The sequence below is a fragment of the Fundulus heteroclitus genome, chromosome 21 (genome assembly GCF_011125445.2).
Source record: "Fundulus heteroclitus isolate FHET01 chromosome 21, MU-UCD_Fhet_4.1, whole genome shotgun sequence".
In the NCBI taxonomy this organism is placed as follows: Eukaryota; Metazoa; Chordata; class Actinopteri; order Cyprinodontiformes; family Fundulidae; genus Fundulus; species Fundulus heteroclitus.
The window spans coordinates 11,949,810-11,968,627 of NC_046381.1; the positions used below are offsets into that span (position 1 = coordinate 11,949,810).

The window sequence follows — 18,818 nt, forward strand, 5'->3', positions numbered from 1 at the left end:
TCCGTGTAGAAAGCCAGGACGCGGACCTTCGTGTGTTCCTACATCGGTAGGATTTTTTAAAATTTTATTTTATTTTTTTTTGACGGGTTATTGTAGATATTATTTAATATTAGCTTATATAAGAACATCTATTTCCGCTGTAATAATATAAGCTATATTTTCAACAAAAAAACAGGTCAGTGTGATTTTTTTCCCCAGGTTGTTCGTTTCCAACAGGGAAATTGTTTATGACACTGAAGTTGGCTTCAGATTTATAGCTTCCGCGTTCACATTTAAAGGGCTGGTTCACACATGTTAAGACATTTGATTAATTGAAAATAGTTTATATTATTCATTTCTAAAACATTGGGAGTTCTGAAATTGTGATTCTGGAGAACAAAAAGCTATGATCATTATTTTAATTAATTATTATCATAATTTTTGCAATACCATCACTTTCGACCTCTGAATATTCAGATTGATAAAACCTGGACTTTTTACAAAAAAAAAAAAAAAAAAAAAAAAAAAGCATTATTTCTACAACAAGAAGATAACAAGTATGATGAAGTAAAACACAAAAAGTATTTATTTATATACACTCTTAGGCCACTTTCAAGGGGCTTCCTTCTTTAAATTAAATTCTCATTCTGACAGGTCAAACCTTGATTTGAATTTTCTGCATTATAACAGTGCAAGACAAGAGTAATAACTTTTCCCCCACAAGATGAAATCTTCAAAAAAAAATTGTGAAAGGAAAAAAAACCCTGAAGATTTCATTGTCTTTATTTGTTTCATTTTATTAGATGACTTTAGAAGGGCTTCCTGCATTTTAGTGCAATTTTTAGACTGGCAAAACTCGAAATGGGGTTTTCTGAAAGAGTTAAACCACAAAGATAAAACAAACAAACAAAAAAATTGGCAACAATGAAATACTTATAGTAATAATCAAATTAAAAAGTATTTTTTAATTTATTTTATTTAGTCTTGTCTTTTTTCTTAGCATTTAAACATACATGGCATTCTGACTTGAATTTCTTGACGCTGGTCAAACCTGGATTTAACCTTCTGTAATCCAAGAATATTGCTAACATGTTTAACCAAGGCCTGTGGCCAGGCTAAACATATTCAATTACATTTTATTTATATAGTGCCAATTCACAACACCTCATCTCAAGGCACTTTACAAAGTCAGACTCAATCAAATCATCCAGGCAGATTGGTCAAAAAGTTTCCTTTAAGGAAATCCAGGAGATTGCATTGAGCTTTGACAAGCTCACGAAAAAGCTTAGAGCCACAGTGGGCAGTCATCTGCATTGTCCATGGCTTTGCAGCAATCCCTCATACCGTTAATGCATGTAGCGACAGTGGAGAGAAAAACTCCCCTTTAACAGGAGGAACCCTCCAGCAGAACTTGGTGCACTTTACAGTGTGAACCGACTGGGGGTTTGAGAATATATAGTCTCTCCAGCAAGTTTTGAGTCTTCCCTGGGGCCTGGAAAACCCCCAAAGGGAGGTGTGCAGGTGGCATCCTGATCAGATCCCCAAACCACCTCAACGGACTCCTTTCGCTGAGGAGAAGCAGCGGCTCTGCTTTGAGCTCCTCGTTCACTCAGGCCACCCAGCTCAGCCACCCAGCTAATTTCAGCCACGTTTGTATCCAGGATTTCTACTCCGTCTGTACATCCCTCATTAAATCCTACCATCACTGAGAAGATGCTTAAACTCTTCCGCTTCAGGCAACTCAGAGGGCAAGCCACCTTTTTACAAATCATCCTTTATTTGTAAAAACACAGCAAGGTGAAAATGTAATGCGATCGTTGCATTTAGACAATTTAAGACATGGTCCAGCTGAAAAACTAAAAAAAAAATAACATTTTCTAGGACTCATTCTGCACCACTTGAAGATCATTTTACACATAGCTTGTCATTTAGGACCCTGTCAAAGGAGATCTAAAACTTGCACTTAAATCGTGTTCTTTGGTGTTGTCATATCTAAAATAAAGGATTCACAATGATTCCTGTTAGCCCTGTAGATTAGCTCAGTCTAAGCAAAGGATCCGGATCCGTATTGTGAAACAGCCCTTTATTGGAGAGCTCCAGGGGAGCTCTGATCAAGAAGCCAGCTTCAGCTCCGCCAGCTTCAGCTCCGGGAAAAGTTCGCGCAGCAAGTCCAGGTGATTGATTGGACCCAAGAGACCCCGAGACATGGACGAGCAGGCAAGTCTGACACCCGTGCGAGCTGCGCACAAGTTTAACGTGGACAACCTTCTCCACCATCTGCGTGCGAACTCACTGGTGTCAAACAGCGACACGCTGACTGTGTCACAGTACAGGTAAAATGTCTCGCCACGGCAGCCTTATTTTCTCTTGTTTGTCCTGGTCGCTTCTCGCTACTAACTATATCCGGTGGTCGTCTCTGCAGTGACGGCCAGTCTAACCCGACCTTCCTGGTCCAGACGGCCACAAGCAGCTATGTTCTCAGGAAGAAGCCCCCCGGTGACCTCCTTCCGGGGGCTCACAGGGTGAGCTTTCACACGCGCGCCCCTCGGTCACCGGACTTTAAACACGAGCTCCACGTCGCGAGGAAACATACTCCTGCGGGGTGCACTTCTGTCTTTTCTCCAGCAGGGGGCAGCAATAGTTTAAACCTGTTTCAGTTATAGGTTACTGGAGCCTAGGGCTGGACGATAATTCAATAACGATATATATTGATCGATAGACGTATATCGATGATAGAAAAAAATGGTTAATAAAAAGTTAAATAGAATAACAGTTTTCCTTGCTTTTGCATTCTGGCCATGGAGGTTAATATTACAGTCATTACATCCTCCCAACCAATCAGAAACGCAGACCCAGGAACGTTTCGCCCCCTTCAAAGAGTTCAGAGAGCATTTGTTCTTTTTCATTTTTTTAAAAAAACTTGCAGTTTTGGTGAAAAGGTGGTTGAATAAAGGTTTTAGTTTGAATTCAGTGTTTGTGTGTTCTGTATCTAAAATAGGTCAACAAGCAACAATGGCAGGGCTGCACTTAATATAGCCTATGTTTTGAATGTGTTGATAATTATCAATATTAATCAATATGATTTAAATTTTATCCCTATACTTTTTTCCTATATTGTCCAGCCCTACTCGAGCCAGTTGTTTCAATTGTAACTATGTTCATGATTACTTGTACTGTTTGTTGTTGTCATTTTTATCTAAAAACACTACTTATTTTACTTTTTTGCACAAAAATAAGAAGATTTTTATTTTCTAGACAAACATCTGTCTATGATTTCACAAGGACCAATTGCAAAATGACAGTATATTTGTTTTCGTCTTTTTTGTTTGTTTGTTTTTCAACCAATGAGGAGATATATTAGCTGATATTCAGCTAATATATCAGCCTATTGGCAAAGCTTGTAACATCAATTAGAGTGTGCAGCAGATCTTCAGCTGGTGTGTCGGCACCCAAGATGCGCCTCTATTGTGTGAACTGCCCAAATGTGGCCTGAGGGATTATGGTGCGTTCCATTTACAGTCAGAACTCGGAAATCCCGGCTTCCGATTGGCAAAATCAACTGTAATGGCCCTTAAAGTGGGACTCCCCCCTCGAAAAGTCTGAGAATTTTTTTTAAGGCTGATTGTCGCATCCAGTATGGCAGCGCCTCGCATCAACAACAATAAGCTGTGATAAAGCACATTTATTTTACAAGGCACAGTTGTAAGAGTGCGTCTGAGATGAATGTTACATGTAGCGGCTGCAGCTCTGAACCGAACAAATTAAAAGTGGAGTGAAAACTACAGCTTTAAATAACTTAGAATAAAATATAATAATTTATAAGAGGGATGCATGCATTCGGTGGCGCTCACTTGTGCTCACTGCTCAACCTGCAGGTGGACAGAGAGTACCGGGTGCAGACGGTTCTTTACGCTGCCGGTTTTCCTGTCCCTCAGCCCCTTTTGTTCTGCGCAGACGTTGATGTATTAGGAACAGAGTTCTACTTGATGGAACATGTGAAGGTAAGAGTTTGAATGTATGCGCTGTGCAGCAACATAAACCTGGATTTCATCTATTTTCTATTGTGCCTTTCGAAGGTTTTCACACCCAATGGGGGGTTCTTCAGCTTTTTGTCTTGTTGAAGCCATAAACTTCAATGTACTTTGGTGGAGTTTTTTGAATTAGACTAACACAAGGTAGTGCATGGTTGTGAAGATTGCACCTGGTTTTCAAAATGTTTTACAAATGAACATCTAAAAAAAAAAAAAAAAAACCTTGGCGTGCTTTTGTATTCATCCCTCTTCCCTCCGTTCCCCCAAAATAAAATCCAGTGCAAACCATAACTGCTGCCAGAAGTCACCTAATTAGCTAATGGAGTCTGGATGTGTGTGAAGTACTCTCAGTATAAATACAACTCTTTGTGAAGACGTCTGATGTTCATAAGTGGAACATTACGGGGACAAAAAAAATAAATAAAACTGCATCATGAAGACCAAATAACACAGCAAACAGGCTAGGAATTCGCTTATACATATATATCCCAAGTTCATTACATCCAAAAAATAAAAAGAGAACTGAACAACAGTTGAGAAGCTGTGAAGAGGCATATAGTAACTCTGGAGGAGCTGCAGAGATCCACAGCTCAGGTGGGAGAACCTTTTGATAGGATGACTATAAGCTGTGCATACCAGAAATATGGCCTTTTATGAAGTGGCAGAAAGAAGACCACTGTATGAAAAAAAGCCATTAAGAAGTCCTGTTTGCAACAAGTCAGGTACGCAGGAGACACAGCAAGCCTGTGAAAGAGGATGCTCTGGTCGGATGGGATCCAAATATAACGTTTTGGGCTACACTGCAAAAACGATGCGCGGGGTGGAAAAACCTAACCCTATGCTCTTTGAACACACGATCACTGGGGTAAAGCAAGCAGGAACAGAGAGGCTGGTCAGAATACACAGCAGTTCTGGAAGAAAACCTGTTAGAGGGTGCAAAACACTTGAGGCTTCCTTGTAGCTCTGGCTAAACATACAGCTAGAGCTACAAGGAAATTGCTTAGATAAAAGCATAATCAAAATAATCAAAATCATAATATATATCAAATCATAATCATAATCAGTCTTGCCATAGTTCTCCAGTGGAGAACTATGGCAAGACTGTATGTCCACAGACGCTCTCCGTCCGATCTGAACTTAGCTTGAGCTATTTGGTGAAGAACAATGGACAAAAAAAGTCAACAAACGCACGTCCTCCTTTATAGATTTTTCGTCGTTAGAAATGAGAAAAAAGTGGACCCTTTACAATCATGCCCTGCTTTGTGCTGGTCTAACAGCCCAAATCCCAAGAAACGCACTGAAGTTTGTAGTTGTGACCCAACAAGATGTGAACTTTTGTGCGTTCTATGTTGACCAGGGCCGCATATTCAGGAGTGCTCAGCTCTCTGGAATGAGTCCTGCCGAGAGAACCGCTGTTTATGTCGCTGCAGTGGAAGTCCTGGCCAAGTTGCATTCACTGGATTTACCATCGCTAAAACTGGAAGGGTTCGGAAGAGGGTCGGGATACTGCAAGAGACAAGTTAGAAGAACTCTTTGTACTCGTTAAGCTTTGATTAACCTGTATCTATGTAGTCAGATTAATAATTAAAAAAAATGTTACCTCGTCTTCAAAGGTGACCACCTGGATGAAGCAGTACAACATGTCAGCCCCTAGAGACATTCCAGCTATGAAGGAGCTCTCTGATTGGTTGTTGAGCAACTTACCGGATAAAGATGAGGAGGTCACACTCGTCCACGGAGATTTCCGGCTTGACAACATGATATTCCACCCGACCGAGGTACGTTTCCCAAGCGAGGCGTTGTGACCACCAGGGCTGCGTTTTTCTGCGGTAACTTCACTGACTGTCCTTTACTTACCAAGGCCCGGGTGATAGCGGTGTTGGACTGGGAGCTGTCCACCACTGGGGATCCTCTAACAGACCTGGCCTACTTCCTAACGCCTCTCCACCAGGCTACAGACATCTACATTACAAGCTCAGCAGACAAACTAAAAACGATGGAAGGTAATACCAACAGCAAATAAAAAACGCTTGAAAATGCATATATATCTATATATATCTATATATAGATATATATAGATATATATGAACTTTTTGGCCACAAAGGAAAGACACTGGGTCTGGCCCAAATCCAACACATTCCATCACCCCACAAACACCATCCCCACAGTGAAACATGGTGGTGGCATCATGCTGTGGGGATGATTTCCAGCAGCAGGGACTGGAAAACTGGTTCAGTTGGAAGGAAAGATGGATGGTGCTAAATCCAGGGTCGGGGTCACAGGTAAGCCTGCCTTTGGTCCGGGACGGAGGTTCAGCTCCCAGCAGGACAATGGCCCGACACATACAGCTAAAGCAACACTCCAGTGGTTTAAGGAGAAGCATTGTGTTGGAATGGCCTAGTCAAAGTCTTGACCCCGATCCAATTGAGAATCTTTGGTTCGACTTTAAGATCCATGTTCACAAGTGAAAATCGTCCAACATGAAGGAGCAGTTTAGCCTTAAGGAATGGGCCGAAATCCCAGAGGCAAGATAGGAGCTGAGCCAGAGCCACTTTAGGTTGGTAAAGATTGACTTTAGTGGTGGTCTGAACAGTTATTGATGCTGTTATTTGGTCACAATAAAGAAAAATAACACGTTGAAACTTGTAGACGTGTTCTTTAAATGAAAAAGGGGGCAAACGCTCAAAGAATCCCTTATAATCCCAGTTTGGGAGGCAACAACAAAACATGGGAAAATGTCAAGGGGAGAGAACACTTTTTGCAAGTTCACTGTGCGTTTATGTTTACTTTTCTCTGTGCAGGCATTCCCACAGCTGATGACCTGATCTCCATTTACTGCAAGTGTCGGGGGATCCCGCCCGCTTCCTTTCCTCAGCTGAATTTCTACCTGGCTCTGACTTTCTTTAAAATGGCTGCGATTGCTCAGGTGTGTGACCACATCCAGCTGCTCAAACACGTTTAATGGACCTAAAACCTGGTGGTACGTGTAACACGTCCAGAACCGGACTGATGTTGCTTTTCTAGGAGTCTTCGTTCTTACTTGTGTATATATATTTTTTTTTAAGTAAATGAAAAATAATACATGACTTTCTAAATTCTGTATAAAGAAAGATCCAAAAAGCGTGACATGCACTTTTATTCAGCCCTGCCGAGTGTTTTGCGGCTTTTAATTACCTTTACCCTTTAAAACATTGAGCAGTTCTTTAGCATTTTTATGGCAAACTTAAGAGCCACATGTGGCTCCGGAGCCGCCGGTTACAGACTTCATCTAGACTTTGACTATAGAACACAGATGGATTTGCTTTGATGTAAACTGGCTGGCTGTATGGTTGGGAATGTTTCCCTGCTGGAAGGTCTTTTGCAGCCTCTAAGAGGTTTTCTTTTCGGGATCGTCACGCCATCCATCTTCCCTGCTGTTATGAACAAAAAGGACGCGACGTATTTATTTAGGACACGAACAAAAAGTAAGAGTTCAAACGTTCGATTTATTACTAGCAGCAGGAACCCTTACCACCCCTCAAAAAAAACAAAAACAACATTTTAACAGAAAGACGGACCTGAGGAGCCGGCCAAACATAGACAACAGGAGCGACAGCGAGCTAAACCTGTACGGGGCCGTCGAAGCTGCTGCCGACACCAGACTTGGGGAGAAAAAAAACAAACAGAAGAACCTAAATCCATCAAAGGAAATGACGAAAACAGTGCAGCCGGTCCAACCAGGCCAAACAAACAAAAGAACCAAGACTAAGGCCAAAGCTGCCTGCTGCCTGCAGCAAGGATCAGCTGCACCTTTCAAGCGTGCTGGAGGAGGCACGCCTGAAAGGTGTGGAAGCAGCAGAGGTGTGGAGGGAGGCGTGGCCAGCTGGAGAGCCATGCGCCTTAGAACCCTGGCTATTCATAGGCACTCTAAAATCAATCATACACAAAGGATAACACATTTCTCATCATTACACAAAAAGTTAAGGAAAACAAAAACAAAAAAATACTTCAAACGCAAGAAAAATATGTACTACATTGTGTTATAGGAAAAAAATGCAAAAAAACAAATGTGCTCACAGCACACATAACACCTCCATTCTGATGAGCATCTCTGACCCTATTGAAGATGAGCGATCCCGGAGCGTGATGCTGCCTCTCCCACGTGGGGATGCTTTCATTCTGTTTGCTGTGACATCATCCAGGGAAGACAGAACACCCGCTACTACCATCTAATGTAGAACAGATTACTAGATCAATGTGTGCTTCTGTGCTTTTTTGTCTTTCTTGTTGTGTCTCTGCTCTGTCTTCTGTAACCCCAGTCGGTCGAGGCAGATGACCGTTCATACTGAGCCCGGTTCTGCTGGAGGTTTTCCTTCCCGTTAATGGGGAGTTTTTCTTTCCACTGTCGCTTCATGCTTGCTCAGTATGAGGGATTGCAGCAAAGCCATGTACAATGCAGACGGATCTCCCTGTAGCTCTACGCTTCTCCAGGAGTGAATGCTGCTTGTCGGGACTTTGATGCAATCAACTGATTCCCTTATATAGGACATTTTTGACCAATCTGTATAATATGATTGAATTTGACTTTGTAAAGTGCCTTGAGATGACTTGTTTCATGAATTGGCGCTATATAAATAAAATTGAATTGAATTCATTGCCTGCTCTGTGAGTTTGGGCAGACCGCTGCATCGAACAGAGCTCCTTAAGATGTTGACCTGGAACCTGAACCTTTCCACCTCTTCACAACCGTCTCCCTGATCTGTCTGCCGCGACGCCGCTCGTTCCTCATTGCTCTCTAACAAACCTCTTAGGCCTTCACACGAGCTGGCTTCATACTGAGGTTAAATCAAACACAGGCAAACTACATCGCTCGTTCATAACCGGGTGGCCTTTGAGCGCAGCTGCCTGCTCGCGCTGGATTTTATTTCACCGCCTCAGATTGAGCGCAGATGCATGGCACACTTTTCGGATTGTTTGTAAAAAAAATAAATAAATAAATAGAAATAACATGCCTACCGTGGATCGTTTCTCCTTCCTATTTCACAGTTACGCCTCACATTGAAGTGGTTTATCACAGGGCTGCAAGAAATTGGATTTATTGTGATACAGTTACTAATAACTGCAGTGATGGCATCACCTGCTGTTAACCTACATTTTCCTTACCGTTCTTTACTGTTGCGCAATCTCCCCATCCTTTTAAATGAGCTTTAGCATCTCAGCCACTAGAATCCACCCAACTGGCCAAACGCATTGTCCGTATGCATCAGTGCAGCTCGTATTGCATCCTACACTGCAAAAACGGAACTAGAAATAAGTAAAATGTATTTAAAATGAGTGTATTTGCCCTTGATTTGAGCAGGTAAATAAGATGATTTGCCAATGGAATAAGATTTTTGCACTTAAAATAGTAACAATTCATCTGAATCGTCTTATTTCAAGTGAAGGATGTCTAATTATCTTATTTTAGGGGTCAAAATACTCATTCCATTGGCAGATAATCTTATTAACCTGCCCAAATAAGGGATAAATACACTAACTTTAAGAACATTTTACTTATTTTTAGATCCGTTTTTGCAGTGTATGACTCCCTACGTCGCACACACCGGCACCGCAGTGGGACGACGGGGATGTGCTATATTGTGCAGCTCTAGTCCATCACCTAAAGTCATCTCATTTTGTTTCATTGCAGGGGATCTATGCCCGTTACCTGCTGGGTATCCACAGCGCGCCGGATGCAGAGAGTTACAGCCAGAAAATCGAGCCTCTGGCCAAATTAGGCCTGCAGTTTGCCAAAAGGTTAGCTACACTCGTCAAACGAACAATCCAGAGGACTCCACTGACGTCAAAGTCGTCATTCAGTGTGTTGTAGTTGATTTAGAAAATGAAAAAGAAAACGACAGCCCGAACATGGCTGGCATGAAAACGCTGGTCTACCAGGGCTTGTTGTTACTGGAGGCCGGAGTACTGATTGAGTCCACCTGCTGATGGAAGTTCAGCGAGCGAGAGCTGGAATTTGGCACCCAGCTGCTGCTCCTAGCTTATCCTGCCAACTTTTTTTTTTCACGTGTTTCCGATGTGTTTCCTGCCAGCCCTCTCACTGGTCCAGCAAAACACCGGCTGTTCCCGCAGACCACCAGAGGCCAGGCCGTGCTCCGGCGGGTCAAAGACTTCATGCAAATATACGTGCTTCCTGCTCAGCAGGTCAGTGCCGGGGGGGGCAGGTGAGATGTTGTCTGCTCAAACGGACGGTTAACTCTAACGTGAGAGGGTTCCACAGACTAGTTCATCCACCCAACAAGGATTAATTCATCATGTGGATACAATAGGTCTTTTGATTCTGTTTTGTTGCACGCAGAATCATCGCTGTTGGCTGAAGATCACAGAACGTCTTGCTGACTTGCCTTTTTTTTTTTTTATTGTGGAAGAACCGGGCACGCCAAAACAAACCAAACAAAATGCCGCTTAGCGCTTCGGCGTGTTGGCTTTTTATGTTGCATGAGAAGGTCGTTTCACTAATGAGAGAGATGCGGGATGGAATCCATTTCTTTTCATGCTGATCTAATTGTTGGTTATTTCCTCAGGAAGTTGCAGAGTACTACAATAAACACGCTCAGTCTCCTCTGAGGTGGCACACCCCACAAATAATAGAGGATCTAAAGGTAGGCTGGAGGGATTTACCGGCTTTGAATCTTACTCCTGAGTCGCCAGATCTCGGCGTCATGCCACTCGCCACTGACTAATTCAGTTGGAATAAAAAAAAAAATGTGTCCCTTGAATTGAGCCGAACGTTGTGCTGTGAGTCCAGGAGAAAGCCAAGCAGGCCGGGCTGTGGAACCTGTTCCTGCCTGCAGTCAGCGGACTCACTCAGTTGGATTACGCCTACATCGCAGAAGAAACAGGCCGCTGCTTCTTCGCTCCTGAAGTCTTTAACTGCCAGGCTCCAGGTAAAGAAAAAGAAAAAAAAAAAAACATCTACACAGCGTCGCATTAAGAGTGGATTTACATGCATTGGAGCCATGAATGCAGCATCTATCTGTCTGTCTATCTATTTATCTGTCTGTCTGTGTAAATATATGTATGTGTGTGTGTGTGTGTATATATATATATATATATATATATATATATATATATATATATATTGCTAGTTTTGGAGTTGTAACACTTTTCCTAAGAGTTAGCTGTGCTCATTAGAGCCATCTGAGGTTTCAGAAGACCTTCCCGTGAGAAACTGTGGCGTGACACCTCCCATAGATAACACTGGTATCTGTGTTTTTCATTTTTTTCATTTTGTCTAGTCAGAACAGATTTACCAGATGGGTGGAGGCTGAGAGCTTTGTGACACTGTGTTCTGTTCTTTCCTTGCAAGGATCTGTGCCGATTGAGTGGAAGTCAAAGATCTCTATCTTATTTACTAAGAGTACAACACTTATGGTTGCTCAAGCTCAGTCAAATGGGACGGAGAGCATCACATTTCAGGATTCTGGGTTGGATTTAGGTTTGGACACTGTTTCCGGGTGTTTGCTCTGTCCCCGACATGGCTTGTAGCAAACAGCAAATCACACTTTCTGCTCGCCACTCTTCCCCTAAGGCCAGACTTGTGGCCTGCGAGGCTATCAGTTGTCCTATCGACAGACTCTCCTACCTGAGCTGTGGATCTATTAGGGCTGGACGATAATTCAATAACGATAGACGTATATCAATGATAGACAAAATGGTCAATAAAACCTTCAATAGAGTAAAAGCTTTCCTTCCTTATGCATTTTAGCCATCTAGGTTAATATTTAAGTCATTACATCCTTCCAACCAATCACAGCGCAGAGCCCCCCTTCAAAGAGTTCAGAGAGCACGTATTTTTTTCTTCCTTTTTTTAAAACTTGCAGTTTTGGTTAAAAAGTTAATTTAATAAAGGGTTGAGTTTTAATTCAACGTTTGTGTGTCCTGTATCTAAAAATAGGTCGCTAAGCTACAGCATTAAATGGCCAGGGCTGCATTTAAAATATACGTTTTGAATTTGTTGATAATTATCGATATTGATCAATATGATTTCTATTTTATCGATACGCTTTTTTTCTACATCGTCCAGCCGTAGGATCTATGCAGCTCCTCCAGAGTTGGCGTCGGCCTCTCGGCTGCTTCTGTGATCGTTGCTCTCTTTGCCTGGCCCGTCAGTTTCAGCGGGCAGCCATGTCTTCACCTGGGGGAAATGTTAAAAGCTTGTTAATATTGTCATACAAGCTAAACCTGCCTCAGACTTCTCCACAACGTTCTCCCTGGCCCGTCTGCTGTGATCCTTGGTTTTTGGGATGCTGTACGTTCTCTGGAGAGCTTTCTCTCCATTGACTGCTCTCCTCATGGGTGTCGTTTTACTTCCCGCTTCTGCATAGCAGGACGCAGAATAGTGACGTTTGTCGAGGATCAGTGACGTACAGGTCGGATTAATGCGACCTAGCCGTACAGACTAGGGGTGTGCAAAATAATCGTCATGACGATGCATCGCGATTCTAATATTCGCAATCCAATGCATCGATTCTTGACGGCAAGTATCGATTATTAATTTAAAAAATGAATAAATAAAATTGCATGAATGGTTGGCGAACATCAGCCAAAAACAACACATCGCTGCGGATGTGTTGACGCCCGCTGCCTTGTGTCACAAGCATTTCCGGCTGTGGGATACTGCGACGAGTCATTCATAAACAAAACGTGGAGGAGACTGAGAACATTCGCCCGACTCCATCACATGTCAAGTCAGATGTTTGGACGCATTTTGGCTTTAAAAACAAAAAAGGTAAAAACAAAATTGATATGACTCATGCAATTTGCAAACACTGTTACATCTTACTGAAATACTGTTGGAACACAACAAACTTAAAGGCACACATGCAGAGGCGCCATCCAGAAAAACAAGGGCCGCCAGCACCGCAAGCACTGATTTAACAAACGACATTCGATTGCAAGCTAGCCCCAACATCTACACGCGCAAACATTTGAATGTTTTCATTTCATTAGTTTAAAGGACCACTGAGGACATGTAAACGGCACTGATTATCCTTATTTTGTTATTTTAAGTTGTATAAATCCTAAGCACTTTTTGTCAGTATCTCCACTCCAGTAATAGTAATAGCAATATTTATTTTCATGGCAATACCTCCAAAAGTCGTTTCAATAAATACAGCTATGTATGAATTCAGTTGCTTTCAGTTATGTATCAACTGAAGACACTATCCAGATCATACACAGCCAGTCAGTCCCTGGTAATGGCTGTATTTTTTTTCTAACAGTGTTCAGTGAAAATATTGCGATGCATTGCAATAATTCAAGTATCGTGATGCATCGTGATAGAATCGCATCGTGGCATGTGAATCGTGATTCAAATCGAATCGTGATTTCTTTGGCAATACCCACCCCTAGTACAGACACAGGTCGCATTTGAAAAAATCCGATCTGTGTTGTTCAGACTGTCATGAAAAGATCAGATCCAGGTCGCATATGGGCAGAAAAATCGGAATCGGGTCACTTCAGGCTGCAGGGTGAACGTAGCCTTAGTTACTGACAGGAGGACTCTGTTTATACTAATTAGGCGAGCTTTGAAAGGAATTAGTTCCACTGGTTTTATGTAGGGCTAAACGGCGCTGAATACAAATGCTCCCTTTTATTTGTGCCACCTCTTGAAGACAAATGAGACTTTTCCTTCCACTTAACAACGAGGCTCCACTTTGTGCTGGTCTGTCTGATAAAAAACTGCAATAGGCTGCTTTTGACGTTTATGAGTGCAACTTGGGAAAATGACACAAAATACTTGTGTACGCCACTACATTTTAGATTTTTTTTTTCATCCGTTGCCTCAGTTTAAAAAGAAATCTCTTTAATCAAAGAACTCAAACTTTAAGAATTGGTATGTGGAGAGCAGCAAATTCCCCAGTAACATACGTAATGGTGTTTTCCCACAGACACAGGAAACATGGAGGTGCTCCATATGTTTGGCACCGAGGAGCAGAAGAAGAAGTGGCTGGAGCCTCTGCTGAGTGGAGAAATCCGCTCCTGCTTCTGCATGACAGGTATGACCATCTGCTCTTTTGCTGCGGTAGCAAAACCTCAGGCTGAATATTTTAGAGAAATCTAACCTTTAAATGAAGTTCATTTAAATTAGTGGGTGGAAAAATATCTGATGTGAAGAAATAATTAGTAAATCGTCACTTTATGAGGGATGATGAAAGATGGGAGGGATGCTGTATGTGCAAATAAAGTGAAGTATACACTGCAAAAATGGAACTAAAAATAAGTAACATTTTTCTTAAAATGAGTGTATCTGTCCTTGATTTGAGTGGGTAAATAAGATGATCTGCCAATGGAATGAGATTTTTGCACTTAAAATAGGAGCAACTCATCTCCATCATCTTATTTCAAGGGCAGGATGGCTAATTATCTTATTTTAGGGGGTCAAAATACTCATTCCATTGGCAGATCATCTTATTTACCTGCTCAAATCTTGGACAAAAACACAAATTTTAAGAACATTTAACTTATTTGTAGGTCCGTTTTTGCAGTGATGAGGAAGAGCTTTGCTATTTAAGGGGTGCCGTTTGAAGCACTTCAGTAGCACCATTTAGAGGCCGTTCATATCTGGTGTAAACATGCATTTAAGCTGTCCAATCACAACAGGACAGTGTTGAGCGGCTGTTCTCCCGTAGGATGTGTTATGGGCTAATTTGATTTGGTTGCCTGTTCTTTCTGCAAATTCATTCTCAGTCACTTTTCATTCATTGGACTCTGATTTATTTATTTATTAAATCATTGGTCAAAAAGCAAACGCTATGCCATCCATCATCAATATTAAATCTCCTATGTGTCTGTTTTTCCAGCATCTGAATATTTCCACTCAGACGGAGCTTTTTTTCCGCTCATTAAAGTTGAGATGTTTAGCTCAGTGCTCCGTGTTTTAACTGATAATATAGGATGTTATCTGCTGACCACCGTAAGAGGCAGATCTATTTTCTTTTCTTTAAAAGAAAAATGTTGCCCCCTTAGGGGAAAATTTATCTGGATTCAACACCTTGATGTAAAATATCTGGTTTACATTTCCTAGATTGAGATAAACTACATGCTAGATTATCAAATAACTTCAGAGCAGAAAAATGGACGTTGAAGCTAAAAATGTATTAAATATCAGAGTTTTTTTTATTCCCGAACGTAATTTTCACAGAAGAGCTCATCTGTTTGTCTTCTGGTGCAACTTCTGCGCCGACAGTGAAGAAAACGGCTTTAAACACAGAAGGAGACCTCCAGATCAGCCCCATAGGCCGCCTCCTCCTCCTTTCAACGGGTCTTTCCCCCAAATTTAATGGGATTAAGTCACACATATTTTTGAACCTCAGCCTTGAAGATCTAAAATGCAACATGGCAGAAGAGACTCGAGCATTTGTGTGAGGGAGGATTCTGTGCAGTCAAGTGTGAAGACGTTCCTCTAAATGCAGACCGCAGTTAGTTTATGAGCTTACATGCTTCATTCTTTTCACAGCAGGGTAGCTCACTTCTTAGGCTGTGAGATGTCCATTATGTTTACCAAAGAGACAGCCTGGATGAAGAAACTGTTTCTGTGGCAGCTGCTCGTCGCAAATAGAGCTCTGTATCGCTGACCCGAAGATAAAAGTGTGACCGGTTTGGGTCCGGGATGTGCGGTAGCTGCAGTGATAGCTGCCTTCGTCCTGAGCCTAGACCTGTACAAGGAAGGTCAGCCCTGACCTGGTCCTCTCTGCAGATCTACTTGTTCGCTGTAGATTGGACCTGTCCTGTTTTGTGGATGAGAGAAACTGGCTGACAGTGTGGCTCCTAGGCACTGGAAGTGATCCACAGCAGAGACAGTGTTGTTGAGGAGGGTAAGGGGAGGCAGAGCGGGCCGAGTTCTCCTAAAGGCCATTGTCATATCCACAGTGTTGAGCGGGTTCAGCTTTAAGTGTTTCTGAACGCACCAGTGGACCAGCTGACCCACCGCTTCTCCTGGATCAGACCACGGACAGCGGTGTCATCGGCAAACTGGGTCTGCTGAGGCGCAGCCCTTTGTGTAGAGGGAGAAGAGGAGTGGGGAGAGAACACACCCCTGTGGGGCACCGGTGCTGATGGTTCTCGTGGAGAAGAAGATGCTCCCCGGGTTTCAGCTGCTGCTGCTGCCGGCCAGTCAGGAAGCTGGTGATCCAATGACCGGTGGCGGGCGGCACTGTGAGCTGGATGAGCTTCTGGTGGTGGAGGAGGACTGGGTTGACGGTGTTGAAGGCTGAGCTGAAGTCCACAAACATGGCGTAGGCCCCTGGGTGGTCGAGGTGGGGGCAGGATGAAGGGTGGCCCCAGGTTGACTGCATCCTCTGCTGAACTGTTTTCGCCGATGAGTAAATTGCATTGAGTTTCAGCAGTGGGTCTGTGACGTCCTTCAGATGCTCCAACCGCAGTCGCTCAAGGATTTCCTGACCACAGAGATCAAGGCTACAGACCCTGTAGTCATTTAACCCTGTGATGGTGCATCTCTCGGGGACCGGGTTTAATGGTGGAGCATTTTAAGCACGAGGAAACCTCACACAGTTCCAGAGACTTTTTAAAGATCCAAGTGAAGATGGGGGGGTGCAGTTGCTCAGCGCAAGCTCTCAGGCATGAGGGGGACACCGCAAAAAGGGAACTAAAGGTAAGTCAGATTCTCTTGAAATTTGTGTATTTGACCTTGATTTGAGTGGGTAAATAAGGTCATCTGCCATTAGAATGAGTATTTTGATTCCTAAAATAAGATAATTAGATATACTGCACTTGAAATAAGCTGATGGAGATGAGTTATTCCTACTTTAAGAGCAAAAATCTTACTCAATTTGCAGATTATTTAAACTTGCCTGCTTATTTTCCCATTGAGGGATAATAAAGGAATTCCTACTCTTAAATCAAGGACAAATAAACAAATTTCAAGAAGTTTTTTACTTTTAGTTCCCTTTTTGCAGTGAATACCTTCAGGTCCTCAAGCTTTCCTGGTATTCAGATGCAGAAAGAGCCCATTTACATCTTCCACAGTCAAACAGAGCCCCGTTTAACCCATCGTCTGAAACTGGTAACAGCTGCAAACCTACCAGAACATGCAGAACACGGTCGGAGAAGCTTAAAATGGGTTAGACAGGCTTATGGTAACGTTAGAGGAGCTGCAGAGATCCACAGCTCAGGTATAAGGGAAGTTCTCTGGTTCAAAGAGACCAAAACCAAACTTTTTGGCCTACATGTGAAATGTTGGCCTGAACTTTCCCTCCCCACTGTGGAACTTGGTAGTGGCAGCATCATGCTGTGGGGATACAGTTGAGGCCGTTCAGGGAAGGGAAGATGGATTGTGTGAAATGAAGGGCAATACTGAAAGAACACCAAAATCTATTTAAGAATTGGCCAGAGTTGAAACTGTAAATTTCAGATGCATGTTTTCTTTATCCAAGGTAAAATCCCAATGAAAAAAGTTTGTATTTGCAACATGACAGATCTGAACAGCCTCAAGCGGTAGGAATCGGACATTACAAAGGAGGGCATGAACACAGATATTCACAGCCGTACTGATTAAAAAGCTGCAAACTAGACATTTCTGAACCGCTCCTACAAAATCCTCCACTTCCTCTCCTCCGGATTCTTCCGTCTGGATTCCCGGGATGGTTGTGGTGCGACGCGAGCCAGTTTAGACGCCTCTCAGCTGCCGCCGACGCTGCAAAACACCCGTTTCAAAGCCTTACCTGCCAACAGCAACAAACACCGAGCTCCATACTGAGAGATATCGCCCTGTTTTCCGGCCCTGTGCTTCCCACACTGCTTGCAAACGGTGACCCGGCTGAGGCTAGAGGTGATTACGCAGAGTGCGAACGTCCCTGAGGTTTTCCTGAACAGCCATGGCTGGGGTTTTGTTTGTTTGTTTGTTCCTGGAAAGGGGGGTTAACTCTTCCACTGGAGGATGTGAGGGTAAACATTTTGGATTTGGCCTTTTGTTTTATTTACATTGATGACTAACCGCGGGTTTAGCCGGAATTTGAGCATAAAACAAAGACACGGGATAGACGGTAAAAGCCCCTGGGAGCCTCATTGACTCATTTTCTTCCCCACCAGAGCCCGACGTTGCTTCCAGCGACGCGGCCAACATGGAGTGCACTCTCCACAGGGACAACAGCACCTACGTCATAAACGGAAAAAAGTGGTGGAGCAGTGGTGAGTACTCTGAATAACCCAATAAAAAAGGTTTCTTTACTCCTCGGGATGTAAAAATGCACTCAGAGAGCTTAAAACGTGTTCAATCCTGAACAAGTAGTTTTATTTGGAATAACACAGCTTGTTTGATAGCGTTGTATAAAGTGGAACAAACTCATAAAACAAGGGGGGACATTTTACCGTCCACCCAAACGCTCGTCCCTCGAAAGGGACGGCTTCAGATGTAAACAAGACGTGATGCCAGCAGAGCCCTGACGGGACGCATATGAACCCAAAGTGCTTGCATATGGGCAATAAAAAAGGGGCAGATGACTCACACAATACATGTTATATAACCTAAACACATTTAATGAGCTCAAAAGTGTTGAATGTGGCTTTTTGTTTTTCTTTTTTTTTGGAGAAAAATAAGGTGTTTTTTTTTTTTTCTTCTTCTTCTTGCCAGAAGATTGACACGGTATAAGGTCATGGATTCCAGCTGTAACCCATAATCTGTGCGTGTGTGAGTGAAAATAAATGTTAACAATCAAGTTAGTCATTTAAAAGGAGTTCACTTGGTCTGAAGACGGAAGGCGGCACGTTTTATGGTTAAATGTTAAAAGGCTAAAAGCGCGTTACTGAGC

General features: G+C 42.8%; 1 protein-coding gene across 1 annotated transcript in view; it reads left to right on the forward strand.

Moving 5' to 3' along the window:
* Positions 1–2,100: 2,100 nt before the first annotated feature.
* The window catches only part of acad11 (acyl-CoA dehydrogenase family, member 11), a 39,851-nt gene continuing 23,133 nt past the window's right edge, over positions 2,101–18,818 (forward strand). The window contains exons 1-13 of the mRNA XM_012853143.3: positions 2,101–2,312; positions 2,402–2,501; positions 3,855–3,980; positions 5,368–5,529; positions 5,624–5,788; positions 5,872–6,013; positions 6,813–6,937; positions 9,680–9,786; positions 10,080–10,191; positions 10,572–10,649; positions 10,796–10,934; positions 13,941–14,048; positions 18,100–18,198. Of these exons, the coding sequence (XP_012708597.2) occupies positions 2,185–2,312; positions 2,402–2,501; positions 3,855–3,980; positions 5,368–5,529; positions 5,624–5,788; positions 5,872–6,013; positions 6,813–6,937; positions 9,680–9,786; positions 10,080–10,191; positions 10,572–10,649; positions 10,796–10,934; positions 13,941–14,048; positions 18,100–18,198 (1,591 nt within the window). The 5' untranslated portion in view covers positions 2,101–2,184. The remainder of the gene's footprint in view (positions 2,313–2,401; positions 2,502–3,854; positions 3,981–5,367; positions 5,530–5,623; positions 5,789–5,871; positions 6,014–6,812; positions 6,938–9,679; positions 9,787–10,079; positions 10,192–10,571; positions 10,650–10,795; positions 10,935–13,940; positions 14,049–18,099; positions 18,199–18,818) is intronic.